Raw genomic sequence first — 20,134 nt, forward strand, 5'->3', positions numbered from 1 at the left:
TTAACTGGTACATTTTCCAACCCAGATTCACACTTCCTGTGGAGACAGGTCCTAAAGGAGCTGGCAAAGGTGTCTGTAAACAATAAAAGTGCAATTCAAAGGTCGCCTCGAGCGGGTGAAAGCAGTGGGGGTTAGGAAAGGGCTCCAGGCAGGAAGCAAAGTCTTCTCTTCCCAAGGGTGCACGGTCCAACCAGGCAGATGTGACTTTGCAGCCCTCCTTCCCCCTGTATGCACACACACACATACACACACATACACACACACACACACACACACACACACACACACACACTGAGCCCCCCAACCCCCTTGCCCAGTCCTCTCCCGCAAGAACACCTGGAATCCTTCAGGGACACGCGGTGTACATCCCTCTGTGTCATCCCGCCCGTGGGATGAAGGGGTGATAGGAAGGCGGGGACGGGGTTGGGGAAGGTATTGGACTGAGTCGGATTAATTTGCCCCTAGCAGTTCCGAAGGCAAAGCATACCGGAGCGGAAAGGGGGAGGCGGGGAGCGGGATGGGGAGGGGCGCAGTGCGTCCTGTAGAGCCCAGAGCAGCCCGGGACCAGGGCTTGGGGGCCAGCCCCGCGCCAGGCCCGCAGCACCGCCTCCCCGGAGGACAGTGGGGGCCGGGAGGAGGGAGCGGGAGGAGGCGGAGGGCGGAGGGCGGAGGAGGCGGCGCGCTGAGAGGTTATTTGTGGTTCGCTTTGATCCCTAGGGGGAACCTGAAACTCTCACATTCCTGGCATAGCAGCCGCCTCCAGCGCGGGCCGACCCTGAGGCTGCGCGCTGGGGCCCAAGCGGCCAGAGCATCGGCGCCGCCGCCGAGTGCACACCTCCGCCGCCGAGCTGAGCCGAGAAGAGCCGGGCTAGGTCGTCGGGTCTGACGGCGCTGAGCACCGCGGGCCTCAGCGGTAAGGAAGGCCGATCGGCGCTTCAGGCAGCGCACGGGGCTGGCAGGGACGCGCCCCAGTCGAATCCCGTGCCCTGGCGCGGCCCGGTCTTTTCCGCGAGCAGGAGCTCGGCGGACCCAGCATCCTCATCAGGGGGCAAGGGAGCCCTTTCTAGGCAGTGACAAAGGTGGGCAAGGGCCTCCCGCCCCCAGGGGGCCGCACCGTGCGCCCGCAGTAGGGGAGTTCTCGAAGGCGCGCGGGTCCCCTGGAGCTGGGGAACTGGGCAGCCTCTGGGGAGAACGGGGTTCGTGTTTGGGTCTCGAGTTGAGGAGAGGGGCGCGGAACAGCACTAGAGGCGCCGTTTCGAATTCAAGGCTCAGGGCCCTGGGGCTGATTTGATTCGGTGGGGGTTACAGGTGCCTTTGCCCCCCAACTAGCCCAAGAATTCCTCTTTGTCTTCCTTGGAAAATCCTCTTTGGAGCCACGATTTGGCTCTCACTTAGAAAGAATGCAGCCTGCCGTCCAGCCCGGTGACGTCAGCGCTGGGGCATTCGGAAAACAAAGAGGGCTGGCGAGGGAGGGAAGGAGGCGGGCCCGCGACACTTAAAAGACCTCCCTGGGCCACCGGCTACCTTCCCCCGCTGGCTCTAGGCGCACGGACAGCCCCCCCCCGAGTGCTTGTAGTCGCCTGGGAGTGCGGGTAGGGCGGGCTCCCCGGCTGCGGTGCGGTTGGGGAGACCCTCACTCTTTTCTTAGGCGAGCGTGAGCCCAGGCAAAGGCCGGAGATGGGTGCTGGCTTGGAAAGGAGGGGTTCCGAGACCCCGGCGCGCTATTGCGGCCGGCGTGAACCGCGGAGGGGGGGGTGGGGTGGGGGGGGGTGCAGATTTCAGTAACGATTCGGCTAAAAAGATGTGCATCTGAGGGCCTTGACGAGCGCAAACTCGGGATGAGAGGCCCGGAGGGAGGGGTTCCCTGCTCCCGGGCACATCGCTGGGGGAAGGAGGCCGGGAATCTGTCCCCTGTCAGGCGGACAGTGAGGGACTTAGGAAGTGCCTGGCGGGTGAAAGTCCAGGGCAGCGATTTTCAACCTTTTTCATTTATTGGCACACATAAACTAATTGCTAAAATTCTGCGGCACACCAAGAAAATTCTGTTTTTTTGCCGATCTGGCCAAAAAAAAAAAAAAAAGATATAATTTTGATTCATTCACACTGGAGGGCTATTGTTGTGTTGGCTGTTGTCGTTTTTTTCATTTGGCAATCTAAGGGAAAAGAGGTCAGTGCCCCGGACTAAATAGTCAGGTATTGCATGTTTTAAAAATTCCTGTGGCACACCAGTGTGCCTCCTTGCAGCACAGCGGTTGAAAATCGCTGCTCTAGGGCGAACTGATTCTTGTTTGTGTTGCCTCTGGTAGCCCTGAAGTCTTGCCTCTCCACTCCAGGAGTGTATAGGGGGAGGGGACGGCATGCTTGGGTGCCAGGAAGGATGGGGACAGAGATGTCCTCCAGACTTATCTCCTGCTCCTCAGCTGTGGGCAGCTAGGAGGAGGGAATGGAGGAGGAATGGCTGCGCTGACAACCTACCAAGCGCAATGCAGCAAGCAGCCACTGGATCTAGTTTTGTGGCAAAGGAAGGGCCACATTCCTCCCATTCCCCTCCTCCCATGCACACAGGACCTGTGGAGGTGTGGGTTTTGTTTGGCTTTCCCTGAATCCCAGTGTGGAGGTTTGTGTTGGAGGAGGCTGTAGAAAGGAAGGCCGCCTTCCAGGCATGAGCCACTGGGAGCCCAAGCTCCAAAGGGAACACCTTCCCCAGGACGTAATCTCCCTGCACTCAAAGCCCCCAGCCTCCAGCTCCAGGTCCCTGCAACCAAGAGCCACCCCCTCCTTCCCTTACTCCTCCATTTGGCTCAAGTGGGTGTTACTGATGTCCAGATGCTGAGAGCCCATCTGCTATGTGGCTAGAGGATCATAGGAGGCTTTTCCAAGTAGTTGTGTGTGTGTGTGTGTGTGTGTGTGTGTGTGTGTGTGTGTGTGTGTGTGATGGTGGTGGTGGTGATGGTGGTGGTGGTGGCTGATGGTAATTGTAAACTCAAAGACATTGTCCTTCCTTTCTTTTTCCCTTGAGTGCCCATACAGATACTGTCAACACACACAGGCTCTGTGACTGACCCACAAACCTTGATGGGTCGCACCTTTTTGCCTCATCTCACAGAACCATTGCCCTATTGTAGTGTCTCTTCTTTCATCCCTTATTCACCAATCCAGAATCATTTCTCCTTCTTTCTATTTACCTTGCAGAGTGACTGCCAAGGTCATCCCATGACAAGGAGGGCTCCACAGGGTAAAGGGTGGTCAGTTAGCTAAAAGCTCAGACGTGCATTATTTAATCTAGAGGGTGCTAGGGGCTGCTTGCCCAGGGCTTCTACTGGATTGGACTCATTCTTTATCACCTGCCAATAAAGTGGGGTCCTGTGCACCCCTGGACTGGACAGCTAAGTGGTTTGATTTGATCTAGGTCTGTCCTAGAGTTTCTCATCAGGCTCTTTGATGGGTGGCTGACTGCAGGACGCTATGGTTTCTGGTTGATTACCTTCTAGGTACTGGTGTCTTATTCTAATGCATAGTAAGTCTCCATGAATATAGTTATAATGGCAATCCTTTGCCGAAGACTATAGTGCACCAGAACTCAACAGCCATTGCCGCTTTTAATTTGCAACTTCATGCAGCAAGTGTTATTCTTTCCGTTTTTCTGATGGAGAAACAGGCTCAGAGCTTAGATAACTTGCATTAATCGGTAGGGGCAGCACTGGCAAAGTTTGCCCCTTTCCCATGTGCCTCCACTCATTGTTCTTCTTTCTTTCTTCCCAGGTGCCCTGGGGCCACGTGTCTCTGGCCATTGTCTGGGTGGGTGTGTGCAAGCTGAGGAAGCATGAGGACGCTGGAAGACTCCTCTGGAACAGTCCTGCACCGCCTCATCCAGGAGCAGCTGCGCTATGGCAATCTGACGGAGACACGCACGCTGCTGGCCATCCAGCAGCAGGCCCTGCGGGGTGGGGCTGGAGCTGGGGGCACAGGGAGCCCCCAAGCCTCCCTGGAGATTTTGGCACCTGAGGACAGCCAGGTGCAGCAGGCCACAAGGCAGGAGCCCCAGGGCCAGGAGCACCAGGGCGGTGAGACCCACCTGGCAGAGAATCCCCTCTACCGGTTGTGCCCACAGCCCAGCAAGGGTGAGGAGCTGCCCACCTATGAGGAGGCGAAAGCCCACTTGCAGTACTATGCGGCCCAGCAGGCAGGGCCCCGGCCACATGTTGGCGACCAAGATCCCCGAGGGGGCCGTGGAGGCAATCGGAGGCAAGATGAGGCCCTGCGAGAGCTGAGGCATGGCCATGTGCGCTCCCTGAGTGAACGGCTCCTGCAGCTGTCCCTGGAGAGGAATGGTGCCCGGGCCCCTAGCCACATGAGCTCCTCCCACAGCTTCCCACAACTGGCCCGCAATCAGCAGGGCCCCCCACCCAGGGGCCCCCATGCCGAGGGCCCGGAGCCCCGTGGACCTCCACCTCAGTACCCACACGTTGTGCTAGCTCACGAGACCACCACGGCTGTCACCGACCCGCGGTACCGCGCCCGCGGCAGCCCACACCTCCAGCATGCTGAAGTCAGGTAACTGCCCACCGTGCCCTTTCGAGCTCTTGACTTCCTGTCAGGGTAGTTCTCCCAGGATAGAGAGCCTCCGGAGCCCCTTGGGTCACGGCTCCTTCCCAAGACGGAGGAGCTAATGCCCAGAGCGGGACTTGGCCAAGGTCACAGGAGAACTTGGTGACATCCCTTGCTTTGATTGGGACATGGACACCGTTGTCTAACTACCTATAGCTGTCAACTAACGAGTGTTCCCAGGGGGTACAAGTTACAGCAGGGGGTTAAAGGTTAGGTTTCAGAAAGAACTTGCTAAAGGCAGGGTTGGGAATCATTGCCAAGCTCTAAGATAAGTGGGAAGAAGGGGACCTCCTTCTCTGAGTATTGGGAGGCGTGCCTAACTGGAGGCAGGGAGGACCAAATGGCCTCATTAGAGACCTCTCCCATTCTGCACCAGGGCAGAGTTGCCCTGTCTCTACTGTCCATTTCCTTTCATGTTTATCCCTGTGATCCATGTGTCTGCAGGCTGGAGGGGGAGAGGATTCAGGGTCTAGGTGAGCCCCGTTCTGTGGAGGCTCTGAGAGGCTGCTGGGGGACGTCGAGTTTCATTCTAAGTGAAGAAAAGCCTTTGGAGGGTATGGTGGGCTTACCTTTTTAAAAAGGCCTCTCTGGCTGCCTCTAGAGAGTGGAGTCTAAGGGACAAGCATGGAGACAGGGAGCCCAGAGAGTGCAAAAATATGGGTTCCTAGAAATGAAGTTGACACACACTTCATTTCACACACCCTGAGTCATCCCACGGGGGTCCAGGATCCCCCTTCCCAGAGGGGCCTGAGGATCTGCACACTCCATTCCTCTGATGGCTCAAGGTCAAAGTCTGCTTCTCTTCGTGCATGCTGACTCTTCATTTAGTCACCCACTTTCCCACCAGTTGGCCTGTCCTTGCTCTCGAGAAATGAGTGACGCGAGGATGTTGGTATTGGAGGAACCAGAGCGCCTTGTGGGTTCTCCGCAGCCTTTACCTCCCAGGCCCCCTACCTTATCTCCCTTCTCAGTGCTGGGCTGGGGAAAGTTTCGGAAGCTGAGTCGTGGTTTCTTCTTTGGGACCAGCCTTATTGAAACCTGTCAGGAAAAGATAATATCGTGGAAAGGAAGTAGACTGTTTGCAGGAGAACAAAAAAAGGGAGGTAGGGGGCAGGGAAGGGAGAGCAAGTGTGAAGGGAAAGGAGACGCTATTCTTTCTGGGAGCTAAGTCATCCCCAAAGAATGCCAGTTGTGTCTGCCAGGCCCGGTGCAGGGGTAGCACGTTCCGTGAAGCCACCCCGAGAAGGCCGCATTAGGCAGTGCAGGGGGGCTAGGCATTTCAGTGTAACCCTCTGCTCAGTGCTCACCGGAAGCTCTACCTTAGCCGATCGATGAGGACTGTGTGTTGGGAACTGAAGGCAGGGCCTTTTAGCCTAGGGTCCTGAGAAGAACAAGGGAGCAAGGCTGCAGGGGAAGGGATGAGGGGAGGGCGGGCATGAGGACTGAGATGATGGACCCAGAAGTGGAATTAAGTTTTCGTGGGGTTTCTGGGAATTGGACAATTCATGGCAAAACGGAGACCATCTGTTGTTTTACACTTGGAGTCACAGGCCACTTGCTCTTCGCTCCCTCCCTCAACACAAGACCCTGAGGCTTGAGATACACCAGTGCTAGAAGCCAGTCAAGCGTTGTCCCTGAACTCAGGCTCTGGTGGTGGTCCAGGGGCAGCCCCTCCACCTAAGGAAATGCAGTGTTTGGGTCACACTCTTTAAACAGAGAGTAAGTTGCGGTCCCCACTAGGAGAGGGAGAGGATAGGCCACCATTATGGTAGCACCTGCTGTAGGCCCAGCACTCTGCCAGGCTTGTATGTCCCTGGCAAACCCCCCTTGAAGCCAGAGATGCCTACCCTCAGGATCTAGCAGAGCCATGCTGGCACCTTGGGGATTTAAATGCCTACTTTGTCAGACTGGAGCTCAGACTCCTTCTGACCTCTGTCTCGCCACTCTAACCTTAGCCACAGTCTTCTAAAAATGTTTCTGCAAGGGCCCCGAACTAGGAGGGAAAAACGTGTGTGCCCCGCTGGCAGGTGCTAATGTCACGTGACACCTGACACTAGAGGCTCATAATAGACACAGAGGTAGCTGCTGGGGATCAGCCACCACGTGGTCCAGGGACCTGGAAGGCAGTGTGCTCAGTCAGGATGGATGTGGCCTCCAGACCCCAAAAGAACCTGCCTTTGATTAGAAGGTTCCAGTGTGTATTTTTAAAGATGCCTTCTTTAAGCACTGGTTTTCTTTAAGCCCAGGACTGCCCAGGCTAATCCCTAAGGCCCTGGCCACAGTGACGCTGGGAGAGAAGCAAGCCTTCTGGCCCGAATCCCCTCTAGCCCTGCTCTCCTGGCCCTTGCGGGTCTTAGGCTGACACCTTGTGGAAAAGGCCTTTCCCACTGTGGGGAGGCTGAGTTGACTTGTCTTTCTAGTATGCCCAGGAGGGCTGGGCCGACCCAGGGCTGCTCTGGGGTTGCGGGGGGGTTGTGCAGTCTCTGAGCATCATCTCTTCTGTTCCCCAGGATCCTGCAGGCCCAGGTGCCTCCTGTATTCCTCCAGCAGCAGCAGTACCAGTACCTGCAGCAACCCCAGGAGCACCTTCCACCCCCACACCCAGCTGCTCTGGGCCATGGCCCACTAGGGTCCCTCAGTCCACCTGGGGTGGAGGGGCCAGCAAGCACCCAGGCCTCCTCGGCCACCTCGGGCAGTGCCCAACTGGCCCAGATGGAGGCTGTACTGAGGGAGAATGCCAGGCTACAGAGGGACAATGAGAGACTACAAAGAGAGCTGGAGAGCTCAGCGGAGAAGGCTGGCCGAATGGAGAAGGTAGGCCCTGCTGGGGCCTCAGGGGCAGGGGGAGGAAGGGACCTGAGGCTGACTGGGGAGTGGGCTGTCGAAGGGGAGGCAGCAGAGTCTGAAAGCTTGTCTGGCTGGGCTTTCTACTCGTCCCTCTGCCCCCCACCCCCTAATCCCTCATGCACCCTCCCTGGCTGACTCCAGACAGCTGGGGAGCAGCCGCGAGGCCAGCAGAGCAGGTCTGGAGCATGAGCAGTTGCTGGCCAGGGGTGATTAGAAAGAGCTCATTCACCAGCTCCCTGCACACTCGCACCCCTCCCCTCCCGTGGACACCTCCCACAGAGAGCCCTTTGTGTCCCCCACACAACAGCAAGTCTGTTCTAGGCCAATCCTAGCCAAAGAGAAAGCCCCTCCTCTTGGAAAAAAACGAGCGACTTATTGGAATCACAGGCCAGCTAGGAGCACGTGCGGAACCTGCCAGCAGCCAAGTGGGAGGGGCAGCTGGGCCGGGCTGGCCCTCTACAGTGGATGGCGATGGCCAGAGGAGCAAATACTCTGGGCAGAGGCGACTCAGACGGGGGTCCAGTGCCCCATTCTTTAGTGAAGGTCTACTGCTGTGTGTTTAGCTTTAGCCTGTGGCCTCAAGCCTCCTGTGGCTGTCCTGTGGTGTCTAAAATAGGTTAAACCTCAGAATATGGCTGGAATCCTTTTGTGCCCACTGCTGGCCCACTGGGCTCAGATTGAAAAGCTGTGTTTAGTCACCCTGGAGGTACCTAGTCCTGGGTTCACTAGGCATCTGGGCCTTAGGAAGGTTGACAGGACCCTGACTTGCTGGTCCCAGCAGTCTGGTCCATAGCCCGAGGCTGCAAGCTTCTGACCCTCCCACTGTCACCACCTGGATTTTTTGCTCTCGTTTTTCATCCTCTCCTCTCACCTTTTCTAATGGAGAGCAGATCAGCCTGGGCCTGTGGAGGGGGCTTTGAAGCCACACACAGCCCGGGAGCTCTCCCCTTCAGCTCTGCTGTCTGCCTCTTGCAGCTGGAAAGCGAAGTCCAGCGGCTCTCTGAGGCCCACGAGAGCCTGACGAGAGCCTCTTCCAAGCGGGAGGCCCTGGAGAAGACCATGCGGAATAAGATGGACAGTGAGATGAGGAGGCTGCAGGACTTCAACCGGGATCTTAGAGGTGAGAGCCGGTCACCCAGCTGGATCTGTCCTCTGCAAAAAGAAGTGTAAATTGACTCAAAGAGAGGGCCAGGTTGAGACCCCTGGGGGCCACCTTGATGGAGATGCTCGTATTGAGTTCTGGACCTTGGAGTCCCCTGTGGAACTCGCATTTATGTGGCCTTCGCTGCTCCCTCCTCATCAGGCCCTGAGCTGACCCAGGGGCTCCCCTATGAGTCCATCCCTACCTTAGAGGATGCAGCCCCATAGATAGGATTCCAGGGGACCCCTGGGTAGGCAGCTTCATTGGATACTCAAGCATCTTTTCTTTATTTCAAACAGAGAGATTAGAATCTGCAAACCGCCGCCTGGCGAGCAAGACGCAGGAGGCCCAGGCCGGCAGTCAGGACATGGTGGCCAAGCTGCTTGCTCAGAGTGAGTAGGGGTCCCACTCAGAAGCCTGGCCAGGTGGATGGGTGGTGGGACCATGGAAGCCGCTCTGGACAGTAAGGACTGGATCTTCCCCTTGTCAAACAGGGCTTTGAGCACAGGTTTACTGGATGCCTACTATGCACCGAGCACTGGACTCGCTTGGGGCGAGGGGTGCCTTCCGAAGAAGAAGAATATTTGGTTCTCTATTTATTGGGGAGATCAGTGAATACAAGAAGGGACAGCTGGCGAGCAGTGATTTGCTGAGCTGTGGTGCTGACCATCAGTGCAGGGTTCTTCAGAAGCAGAGGTGTAGTGGGCAGTGGAGGAGGCAGGATCGCTCTGGAGATGGTGAGAGGAAAGAGAGGAAGAGTCTGAGTTTCCCCAAAGTTTCAGGCAACAGAAGCGTTGGGGATCCTCAGTGCGCAGGTGAGAAGCAGCAGAGCATGGCAGCACCTGAAGACAGCAAAAATGGGTTCCTGGAGCCTAACCAACAGGTGCAGCCTCCAGAAGGGGCTGGGAGGCTTCTCTCCAGGGGTTGGTCGAAGCCGCCTTGAAGAGCAGATGAGTTGATTATTGGCTATTCCACTCAGTCTTTCATTGGTTCCTCAGCTGCACTGTGCTAAGCGCTTGGCGGGTGTTGCGCAGAGGGTGAAAACAGGCCTGGAAAGGTACAGTGGCCTGGAGGTGAGGGGGGCTAAGCTTGAGGAAGGAACAGAGTAAAGGAGCCACAGATCCGAGGGAACAGGGTACCCTGGCCCCCAGTGGCCAGAGAGAGAGGCTCTCTGGGAAAGGCAGGAATGGAGAAGGCCACAGGTGAAGAAACAGCTGGAAGGTTCAAGGAGTGGTGCATGGGGGTGAGGTGGGGCAGAGGAAGCACTAAGCTCAGCAGCAGGAAGCTGTAGCAATCAAAGAGGCATTTATTGAGCTCCTACTGTATGATCCTGCTTTGTTTTATAGTGATATTTGGGGGGGGAGGTGCAAGAAGAGGAATGGGCGTGGCTGGTGTCTGGGTGAGGGTGGCCTTGAGGAAGGAACCTTCAGGAAGCCTACTGTGGTTGGCACGGCTAGTAGGGGGTGACCAGAAATGGTGGAGCCACAGGAGGAGTGAGCTGTGACTGGCAGCACCTCCTTCTTCCTCCGGGAGAGAGAGTTCAGGGCCTGGAATGGAGAACACAGCGCTGAAGGGGGTGGGGTGGGGCAGGAGGTGGGCTGGGCTGTACTGGCCGGGTGGAGCGAGGTGGCCATGGCTTGTGTCTCTAGGAGGGAGGTGATGGGTGCTGGTGCTGGGGGAGTAAGGAGAGGCTGCAGGCCTTGCGGGTCTGGAGAGGACCAGTTGCTGGGAGGAGGCAGAATAGGGGTGTCTGGTAGGAAAGGCCTACTTCTGGGCCCTGGATCTGCCAAACAAAGGAAGTCACTGCGAGTTTCTGGGAGCCAGCAGAGGAGGGGCGTGGGGGAACTGGCCTGGAGGCGTTTCCGCTCCCTGGGGAGCGAGCGCCAGGCTGTTCTTGGCTCCTCGATGGAGCCAGTAATCTCACAGCCGCGGGTGACCTGGATGCCTGGCATTCCAGAGCCGCTGGGCTGTTCTGCTGTGGGCTGTCCCCCCTCTGCTTCCTGGCTGCACAGCCCTGCCTTCTTCACCTGGCCCTTCCCCTCCCGCTGCTGCTTTGGGAGGAGAGAGTGGACACAAAGGCAGAGTAGAGTGTGCAGGTGAGGGGTAGGAGGGGCTCGATTTCTCAAGGCGAAAGGGCATCCCCCTGCTCCCTCCACAGCTTGTTCTGCCCCCCCCCCTCCACCCCCCAGGCTTCCTCCACCCAGAAAATTCCCTCCCAGACTGGCAGGACCATGGTTTTATCCTGGTGGCTGGGGATGGCCAAGGCCTGAGAACGCCCAACCCCTGCTAGGGCCCTAGAGGTGTGTGAGGCGGCCGGAAGCTACTGGAAGCAGAAAGCTAAGACCTCCCACCCCTCCCCAAAGGCTGAGGAAAGCCAAACGACTCTTCCTTGCTCCTTAATAGCCATGGGGAAACAGCACTCTCAGGGAGAATGTCTCTGGGTGACCTCAGCCTCTCCTCCACCCCCCACTAGGAGGGAAGTGTGATCCCTATCGCCAGTGCCACTGCCCCTCCCACCAGGCAGGCCGCACAGACCCCAGCTCTACAGACCCCAGCCCTCCCTGCTCTGGTCGTGCCCGGCCCTTTCTGGGGACCTGGCGGTGAGCCCTGCCGCCTGGTTCTCTTAGCTCTACCCCCCTTGGCAGTTCTATAGGACAGGAGGACAGTTATGATAAGACTGGGATGAGATACAGGCCTCCTGCAAACTCTGCGAGCTGTGCTGTCGAACCCACCCAGGAGAGGGTCATTGTCTCTAGGTCCAAACTCTCAGTCTGCTGGCCCTGCCTACCCTCTCCACCCCCTCACTGAATGCTAAGCCGGCCCAGTATGAACAACTCAATTTTCTATAGTATTGAGCTTCCCCATCTTTCCCTCCACACCAAGGCATGAGGCCAGCTTTGGGCCCAGCCTTCAGAAACCCATCGTCTGACCTGAGTTGTCTGTGACCTCCCTCTCCTCTCCCAGGGCCCCAAGTAATTGAATCCTCTTTTCTGCCTGCCCAGTTCCCAAGTGTCGTCTTCTGTCCCAGAACCTTACTGTCCTTTACAGTAGTACTTAGCCACACGTGACCCCAAGATTAAAATTAAATAAAACAAAAAATTTAGTTTCTCCCTCCAACCAGCTCCATTTCCAGTGCTCACTGGCCGCCATGCCACATGGCTGCTGCACTGACTGGCACAGTATAGGGCAGTCTCATTACAGCCGAAACCCCACTGTGCTGTGATAGTGCCACTCCAGTGGCTCTGAGTGCCTCAGGCAGGCCCCGGGCCCAAACCCTTCTGCCCTCCAGCAAGGCAGGCAGTGGGCACGCTTGCCTGGACGAGGCAAGCCTGGGAGGTGGCTTTAAGCCTAGAGCATCAGCTGAAGGATTCCGTGGTCTGGCTCAGGTCTTGCTTGGCCCAGCCGGTCTCTGAACAGAGCTCTTCTGGACAGTTAACAGGATGATGTAAAAGTCAGGATAGCTGGAACCCCAGACACAAATCTTTGGACTATCGTCATTTTCGTTGTGCTCCAAAGTTTGCATTTCTTTATGAGCCTGGATGCCCGTATCTCAGTGGTCTCCCCAGGCCATGGAAACTAATGGGGCTTGGGGCGGGGGGGAGCATGCTGGGTCCATAGAATGAGCCCTGGAGTCCACTTTGGGAGGCCCCGGGTGCAGGGTTTTATACTAAAGCCAGAAGCAGCCTGGTTTGGGGAGCCAGGCTGACTTGTGTTCCCATCTGGCAGTACCATTCGCTTCTTCTGTTTCCTCCCCTATAAGTTGGAGGTCACACATCCTACCTCGGAGGGGCTGTTATTGGAGGCTTCGGCAGAATAGGAAGTGTAGGTGCCCAGCTTGTAGGGTAGCTAACGGTGGTTCTCGTCCCTGTTCCTTCATCCTCCCACTTGAGCGATGTCCATGTCACAGTCCACCTGAGCCTCTGTTTTCTCATCTGTAAATGGGCATCACAGTTCCTGTCTGGCCAGTCTCTAGTGTCCTTCTGAGGCTCAAGGGAAATAGTGAATGTATTTTAGAAACCATGACACCTGGTACAAGTGGACAGTGTTTGGGTCTCTCCCTTGGCAAGGCCATAGCCCAGCAGAGAGAGAATGTAACCTAGAGAGACAACTGCCGGGGCCCTGGTCCTGCATGGCCATTGACTCCTAACCTAAACTGAGCCCCAGTTTCCTCACCCATAACGGGGTTAATAATGGTACCCAACTCTTAGGGTTGTTGAGTGGATAAGATGCAAGTGTGCTCACCCAGCAGTCAGCACGGAGCCTGGCCCTCCGTGGGCACCCAGTAGGGCCAGCCAGGGTGGCCGCTGTCACTGACCGAGCCCCCCCCTCTCTCTGCAGGCTACGAGCAGCAGCAGGAGCAGGAGAAGCTGGAACGGGAGGTAGCACTGCTGCGCGGTGCCATCGAGGACCAGCGGCGGCGCGCCGAGCTGCTGGAGCAGGCTCTGAGCAACGCCCAGGGCCGGGCGGCGCGCGCGGAGGAGGAGCTGCGCAAGAAGCAGGCCTATGTGGAGAAGGTGGAGCGGCTGCAGCAGGCACTCGGGCAGCTGCAGGTTGCATGTGAGAAGCGGGAGCAGCTGGAGCTACGTCTGCGCACGCGCCTGGAGCAGGAACTCAAGGCCCTGCGTGCCCAGCAGGTGAGCTGGGGAGGACAGTTTCAAGGCCCCTGGGAGCCCCTGCACAGAGCGGGCAAGGCCCCCTTGGAAAGCAAGGGTGACCTCTGCTCTACCCTGGCTGCCAGGCTCCTCCAAACCTCCAGTCCCAGCAGAGGTCCTGCCACGCAGCCTCGCGCTGATCTTGGGGACTCAAGACTTGGGCTTCTGTCCTCAGGAGCAGCAGGGGTTGGTGTTCTTGGTCTCTGGATCTTTGAAAAGTGGTTCTGGATCTTTGATATAGAAGACTAGCCGCTCTTTTTTTTTTAATATATTTTATTGATTTTTTACAGAGAGGAAGGGAGAGGCATAGAGAGTTAGAAACATCGATGAGAGAGAAACATTGATCAGCTGCCTCCTGCACACCCCCTACTGGGGATGTGCCTGTAACCAAGGTACATGCCCTTGACCGGAATCGAACCTGGGACCAGTCCGCAGACCGACACTCTATCCACTGAGCCAAATCGGTTAGGGCAAGACTAGCTGCTCTTATGTGTCTCCCCACGATAAAGGGAGATGGTCACCCAGATCCTAAAAGATCCTAAACCTTTGCCCTCACTTTGTACGGTGTAAATAACTCTGATATTTGCGGACTAGATAGAGAGTTCTGTCTCCATTCCCAGCCTACGCTTCCCACGGAGGTAGGATGACCAAGCCTCCTGGTATGGTCAGTGCTGTCCTGGTTTACACCTATTATCCCAGTGGCGTTATGCAGAGCGCTGCTTTCCCAGTTCAGAGGATAACTGATTTGGTCGCCTGTGCAGAGGCAGACCTGGTCTTTCCCACACCTTTGGCCACAGGATTTGGGGCAGGGATGTGGGGTCCTTGCCACTTCCTTTGTCTCTGGGTGGACGCAGGATGGGAGAGGAGTGTGCTGCAAGTGGCTGGACAAGCACAGGCATAAGCCAGAGTCCTCTGGGGGTGAGCACCAGTACCCGGCACACCCCAGCCTTCATCCTTGACCACAGTACTCCTTGCTTTGCAGAGACAGGTCGGCACCCCCAGTGGTGGTGGCAGTGGTGGGTCCCCAGAACTGAGTGCCCTGCGACTATCAGAGCAACTGCGGGAGAAGGAGGAGCAGATCCTGGCGCTGGAGGCTGACATGACCAAGTGGGAGCAGAAGTATTTGGAGGAATGTGCCATGAGGCAGTTTGCCATGGACGCAGCCGCCACCGCCGCTGCCCAGCGTGACACCACTCTCATCCGACACTCCCCCCAGCCCTCACCCAGCAGCAGCTTCAATGAGGGCCTCCTCGCCGGCGGCCACAGGCATCAGGAGATGGAAAGCAGGTTCGGCATTGCAGGCCAGGCCAGGGCCCCCGAGGTGGGGAGGGAGGTAGCAGTGTCCAGTCCTTAATCTCTGATGAACAGTCCCCTCTCCCCACATGGCTCAGCAGGCCCTCCTACTTCTGAGCTGGCCCTGTGTGTTGGGCACACCAGGCGTTGTATGCGTGTCCTTTCCCAGAGATAGCAACTGAGCCCTAGACCTGCCCAGGAGACCCTGGCTGTGGAGGTGCTGGAACCCGCAAGGCTCAGGGCCTCTACCTGCTCCCCTTCCACCATGTAAATCAGAGACTTTCCAACTGAGGCCACACCATGTCCCACTCCGAAAGAATGTGGACTGGGTCCCTGGCTTGGGGGTAGCTAGCATTTTCTCTCCAACAATAATGCCAGAGGCCCCTCCATTTCATGTGTCCTGTGTTTGACTCAAAGGCACAAGCACATCGACTGAGCCCATTTGATGGTCAGCAGCTCTGGCGTTGCACCCAAGGGTGTGCCATTGTTATCGTCAGATGAGTCCAGAACCCACCCCTGATGACCTGCCTTTGCTGGTCAAGGAAGGGGTGGTTTTTAGAGCATCGAAATCCAGAGCTCTGATGAACTTTCTGAAGGCCCCCTCCTGGCCCTGCTGCAGGGGCACTTGGGTCCACCCTGGCTGTAGGGAGGGCTTTCCCTCCAACGTTTAGCAGGTGGTAAAGGTGGGGGCTGCTGGGTCTGAGGGTCTAAGGATGTGGGCATGACCTCTCCCCTCAGGTTAAAGGTGCTCCACGCCCAGATCCTGGAGAAGGATGCGGTGATCAAGGTCCTGCAGCAGCGCTCCAGGAAAGACCCTAGCAAGGCCCCCCAGGGCTCTCTGCGGCCCGCCAAGTCTGTGCCATCTGTCTTCGCAGCTGCAGCAACAGCGACCCAGGGCTGGCAGGCGCTCCCCTCTAGTGAGCGGCAAATGGATGCCCCTGCCTGGTTGGTTGCAGGTGAGCAGGGGCTGGTGGGTGGCATAGGTAAAAGGGTAGGTTGCTATGAGGCCTTTCCTCCCAGAACTGAAGCTCAGAGGAACCAGGGCTTTCTAACCCTTACCTGGAAGCCAGCTTAGACTCGCTAACTCCAACGATCCTGCCTCCCACAGCTGTCTTCGCCAGTGTGAAGTGGGGTGCTGCAGGCCCCCCCTCCATACATTTCATCACCCTCTGTACCCAGACACTTAGCATCTAAGTAAAAATAAAGCTCTCTGTGCAAAGGCACCTTTGAGGCAAGCCCCCTACACTCACTCCTTCTAAGCAGATGCCCTAGAAATTCTAGAATCCCTGCTGATTTTAAGATTTAATCTACAAAGAAGGGTTCTATCACTCAAAACCTTTGGAAACCAATCTAGCCTGATAGTTATTCCCATTTGGAAACAAATATTTGGTCCTAATTGAAGTTCTTGCCAACCAAGAGCAACCTACAGCACCTTTTGCTCACAATAGGTGCAGTTAACATGGGGTGTCCTCCTTCATGGGGGCGGGGAGGGGGGTGAGGGGCACATCTTGTAGACGAGGCAATGACTATCACCCTCTGCCTTTCCAGCAGACAGGGCTCCTGTGGAGGAGCCAGTAGCCACTGCTCCCCTTCCTGCCCATGCCAAACACGGGAGCAGAGATGGCAGCACCCAGACTGACGGCCTCCCGGACAGCACCCCAGCCTGCCTGGGACTGGAGCCCGACAGCCTTCTGGGGTGCAGCAGTGGCCAGAGGACAGCCTCACTGGGTAAGTCCCCACTTCCTGGCTGCTGTGCCTAGCAAGGCTGAGGACACATTGGGGTGCGAACTACATTCAGTACCACACTCCTTCCCAGACCCCTTATGTTCATTGCCCCCACTCCAGGGGAGCCCTGCACAGTGCCTGGCCAGCAGGGCCCACCTCAGTTTGAACTTGAGGGCTGGTTGGGTGCATGAATAGAGGAACAGAAAACCCTGATTACAGACAGATCCAGAGTTCAGAAAGAAAGTCACCCCATGGGAGACACTTTATCTCCTCTCTCCTAGTCTTCCTTACACATTTAATTGCCGATCTAAATATCTAAGACCGTGGAGATTGGCTAATTATCCCGATGGCACTCTCAAGTTGGAAGACTTCCTGTCGAAGGAGTCCAGGAAGGAGAAAGTTGAGAAGATGCCATTTAAACTTTTTGCTCCCTTTCACATTAGCCTTTGCATATTTGCTTGTGCCTCACAGCTCAGAAAACCACAGGCATGAAAAGAATGCAGCAGCCTGCCTCCCTCAGGGCCCTCCACCCTCCCTCCAAGCCCTCCAAGGAGTTCAGAGTTATAAACAAATGAGTCTTCCATGCAGGAGGTTGGGAGTCTGGGTGGAGAGCTGAAAGGGAGCAGAGCATTGTGCCTGGCTGGCCAAGTCATGGGAACCCAGGTCCGTGGGAGCTGGGGCGGGAAAAGTTGGTGGAGAAAGATCCTGTCTTCAGGATGTACCAGAGTTGAACAGAGTGGTCTGGAAACACAGGCTAATGTTTGTGCCTATGCTCTCGTCTCTGTAGACTCTGTTGCTGCATCGAGAGCCCAGGACTTGTCAGACATGGTGGAGATACTGATCTGAAGGAGTGGGGGCCGCAGGGACTCGGAACCGTTCCCTGCTCTCCTCTGCCATTCGCGGCCATTCCAGCAGCCCCTCCAACTGCTGCTCCCCCACTTCTCCCAGCCGGGCACTCATTCCCATTGGCCATCTGGTCCCAGGAGCTTAGGAAGGATGCTACAGGGAGAGAGGGATGTACCTGTGCCCCAGAAGACCCTGCTTCTTAGCCCCACGTTCTTCCCAGGCTCATGCAGAGTGAGGATTCAGCCTTTACCTGCTGCCCAAGCCTTGCTGCTGGGGTATCGACTGAAGAGAGCTGGGACCCTGTGCCACCACAGTTGATAGAGAGGAGGGGAGGGAGTATATTGGTTTAGGGGCTGACTTCCAAGGATGGCTGCCCATGGACAACAGGTAGGCTGGTGCGGTAATGGAGTTGGCCATGGTGTTCCCCTCTGGCTAAGTGTGGTCCCAGCCAACCTCATCTGCTCCTCAGCTACTCACTGCCTCCTTGGGACCACTAAGACTTGCTCCTGTGGGGGACCGTTTGAAGGTGTTAGTCCTGCAGAAGCCACTGCATCACCCCCTCACTGGCAGTGGGCAGGGGCTGATTAGTGGACTGGGATCTGCTAGGCAGCTTGTACATAACTCCCTTGCTTGTGGAACAGAAGATTGAAGCCTGCTGCTTCGGACTTGTCCCTCCTTCCGTGCTCTCATCCCTGCGGCCACGGTTCCTGGAACTTCTGACCAGCCTCCCAGTTAGTTCTCAAGTTCTTGGCCCGTGGATTTTGATACCGGTTGATCCACGGAATATTTCACTGTCTTTTCCTCCCATCTTGAGCCATTTTTAAATGCCCATGGGACCCTCGCCATCACCAGCCTCGTGCAATGGCACCACAGCTCCTGTCCCTGGGACATCCTGTTGGTCTGGTTATGACCCTGAGCCAGATGAAGTGAGCCACCGCATGCAGACATCTGCCACGGTGAGCTTTCTTGCACCCAGTTCTCGAAGAGTCTTTGTTTCCACCTGGAAGGATTGAGCGAGGGAGCGATGCTGGTGAAAACTAGTCAATGAGCTACAAGATGCGACTCAGTTCTTTGAAGGGGGCCCCCATCACAGAATGGCACCTGTGAGGCTGGCTCCTCCAGCTACCGGTGTCTGGCGCCCGGAAGCAGGGCCAGAGCTTGGAATTAGAACGAAGCATTGCGTGGCAGCTGCCGGCAGCACTGACTTTGACCTCTGGTCTTAAAGAGTGTCCACCCCCCTGCCCCAGCTCAGCCCCTAGAGCGATTGGTGGGCTTGAGCAGTTTGTCTTGACTGTTTTTAGTTCTCCTTGAATCTTTGTTTTTTCCTTTCCTGTTTTTAAGCTCTGTATGTGTTATTTTATTCCCATGGTTCCTTTTTGAACATTTGCATTTGCTGGACAATTGCATATTTTTTTTAAAACCCCCTTGTCCTCTTAAAGCTGAAAAATACATTTGGTTCATGTGCATTGTTTACAAGGCAAAAAGGAAAAAAAAAGGAGGGAAAAAAAGGTAAAAAAGTATTGTGAAAGGAAAAAAAACACACAACTTAATATATTTTGGATTAATATTTGGTATTTCTTTTAAAGTATTTTTTTGTGCTGTGAACATTTTCTGCCAAAGACCATGATGTGTGTCTGTATGTTTAAGTTATCGTAAATATTTAAAATGTAAACATGGCTGTTTTGTTATGCCACCCTGTACCAGGATTGCTGCTGCATTCCACTGGGTATTACAGTATTTTAATAAAAAATAAGAATTAAAAGTGGTGTCTGTACAGGTGAGACTGCACTGAGAAAGAAGGAACGCGAAGGGGATGGAATGGGGACTGGGTGGGAGCCACCCATGTCATAGTGTCTGACCACTCAGCCCTGAACTGCACCCCCATACCCCTCCCCCGTGCTCCTGTGTGCCTCGGTTCTTAAGTGTTGGCTAGAGCATGTCCATACACAGCCGGCTCAGGGTCACTGCCATTCCTCCTGTTGAGGAGGGAAGGGTGCCAGTTACTGGTTTCAGAGAGGAAGGGAAAGGGAGAGAGAGAAACATCAACGATGGGAGAGAATCACGTCTCCCACTGGGGATCGAGCCTGCAGCCTGGGCATGTACCCTGACCAGGAATCGAACCCTGACCTCCTGGTTCATAGATCAGCGCTCAACCACTAAGGCATGCCAGTCGGGCAGGATGTTGGCATTCTTTGCACTTTCACGGAGAACACTTCAGCCTTAGAGGGTCTGACAGATGGGCAGCCTCTCGAGGTGGCTTTGCCCAACCGGCTTTGTGTGGCCACACACTGGTGACCACAGTAGGAGTGGGTGCCCAGAGGTGGATTTATCGTCCCCCCACACTCCTGTCTTCTCTTCACCCCGACCCATCACAGAAAGTGGTCTGGGACCCTCTGAAAGACTGGGTACCATGCTTGCCCTCTGCCTGGACGTGGGCAGAGGGTGTTGTATGGCATGTTCTTGGGCACTGCCCCTCTCCCTTGCTGTGGCTTCACCACTCTTGCCTCAAGCTCAGGAAAGCATGTCACTTCAATCCAGAGAAGAGAACACTCTCAGTCTCAGGTGTTGTATCAGAAACAGTACCTGACTCCATGGGCCCGTTGACACCAAGGTTCCCAATCAGGCTGTGGGCACCGGATGGGAAGTCACTGTGCAGGTCTGGGCGGAGCACTTTCAGAGCAGGTGTGGGGACTCAGCAGCCGTGTTGGTGAGTGATTAGTAGGACCCTAAGAATATGTCTTCCTGAGCCAGCCCCTCTGCCCATAAGAACTGGAGTCAGAAGTATTGGGAACCTCCAAGGACTTTTTTTCAGCAACTTTGCAAATGGTAATGGGACCTATGGAGCGGGCAGCTCTCCATGCAGGATTCCCCACCCAGCACAATCAGAGGCCACAGACCCCACCCCCGGGCACCCCAGCCCTCTCCAAGTTGTCTTCACCACCTGGCAGCATCCATGCCCACCTTACTCCTACCAGGCCCTCGATCGGGCCCTCCCAGGATGCACTAGGTGGCCTGGACGGCG

The 20,134-nt window shown here is 56.2% G+C and overlaps 1 protein-coding gene across 5 annotated transcripts; it reads left to right on the top strand.

Annotated features, from left to right (window-relative positions):
* The first annotated feature begins 695 nt into the window (after positions 1-695).
* AMOTL2 (angiomotin like 2) lies at positions 696-18,874 on the top strand. Of its 5 annotated transcripts, none has more exons than XM_036332537.1 (10): positions 700-1,079; positions 3,763-4,554; positions 7,119-7,422; positions 8,431-8,575; positions 8,896-8,988; positions 12,935-13,230; positions 14,231-14,535; positions 15,280-15,497; positions 16,090-16,269; positions 17,054-18,874. In XM_036332537.1, the coding sequence occupies exons 2-10, from the start codon at positions 3,824-3,826 to the stop codon at positions 17,110-17,112; spliced, it is 2,331 nt and encodes a 776-aa protein (XP_036188430.1). In that variant the 5' UTR covers positions 700-1,079; positions 3,763-3,823; the 3' UTR covers positions 17,113-18,874. The 5 variants fall into 5 exon arrangements, with proteins under 5 accessions (XP_036188434.1, XP_036188433.1, XP_036188430.1 ...); XM_036332539.1 differs by having other exon boundaries at positions 16,093-16,269; XM_036332538.1 differs by having other exon boundaries at positions 700-913.
* Positions 18,875-20,134: the final 1,260 nt, after the last annotated feature.

This window comes from Myotis myotis, unplaced genomic scaffold, assembly GCF_014108235.1.
Source record: "Myotis myotis isolate mMyoMyo1 unplaced genomic scaffold, mMyoMyo1.p scaffold_m19_p_13, whole genome shotgun sequence".
Taxonomy (NCBI): domain Eukaryota; kingdom Metazoa; phylum Chordata; class Mammalia; order Chiroptera; family Vespertilionidae; genus Myotis; species Myotis myotis.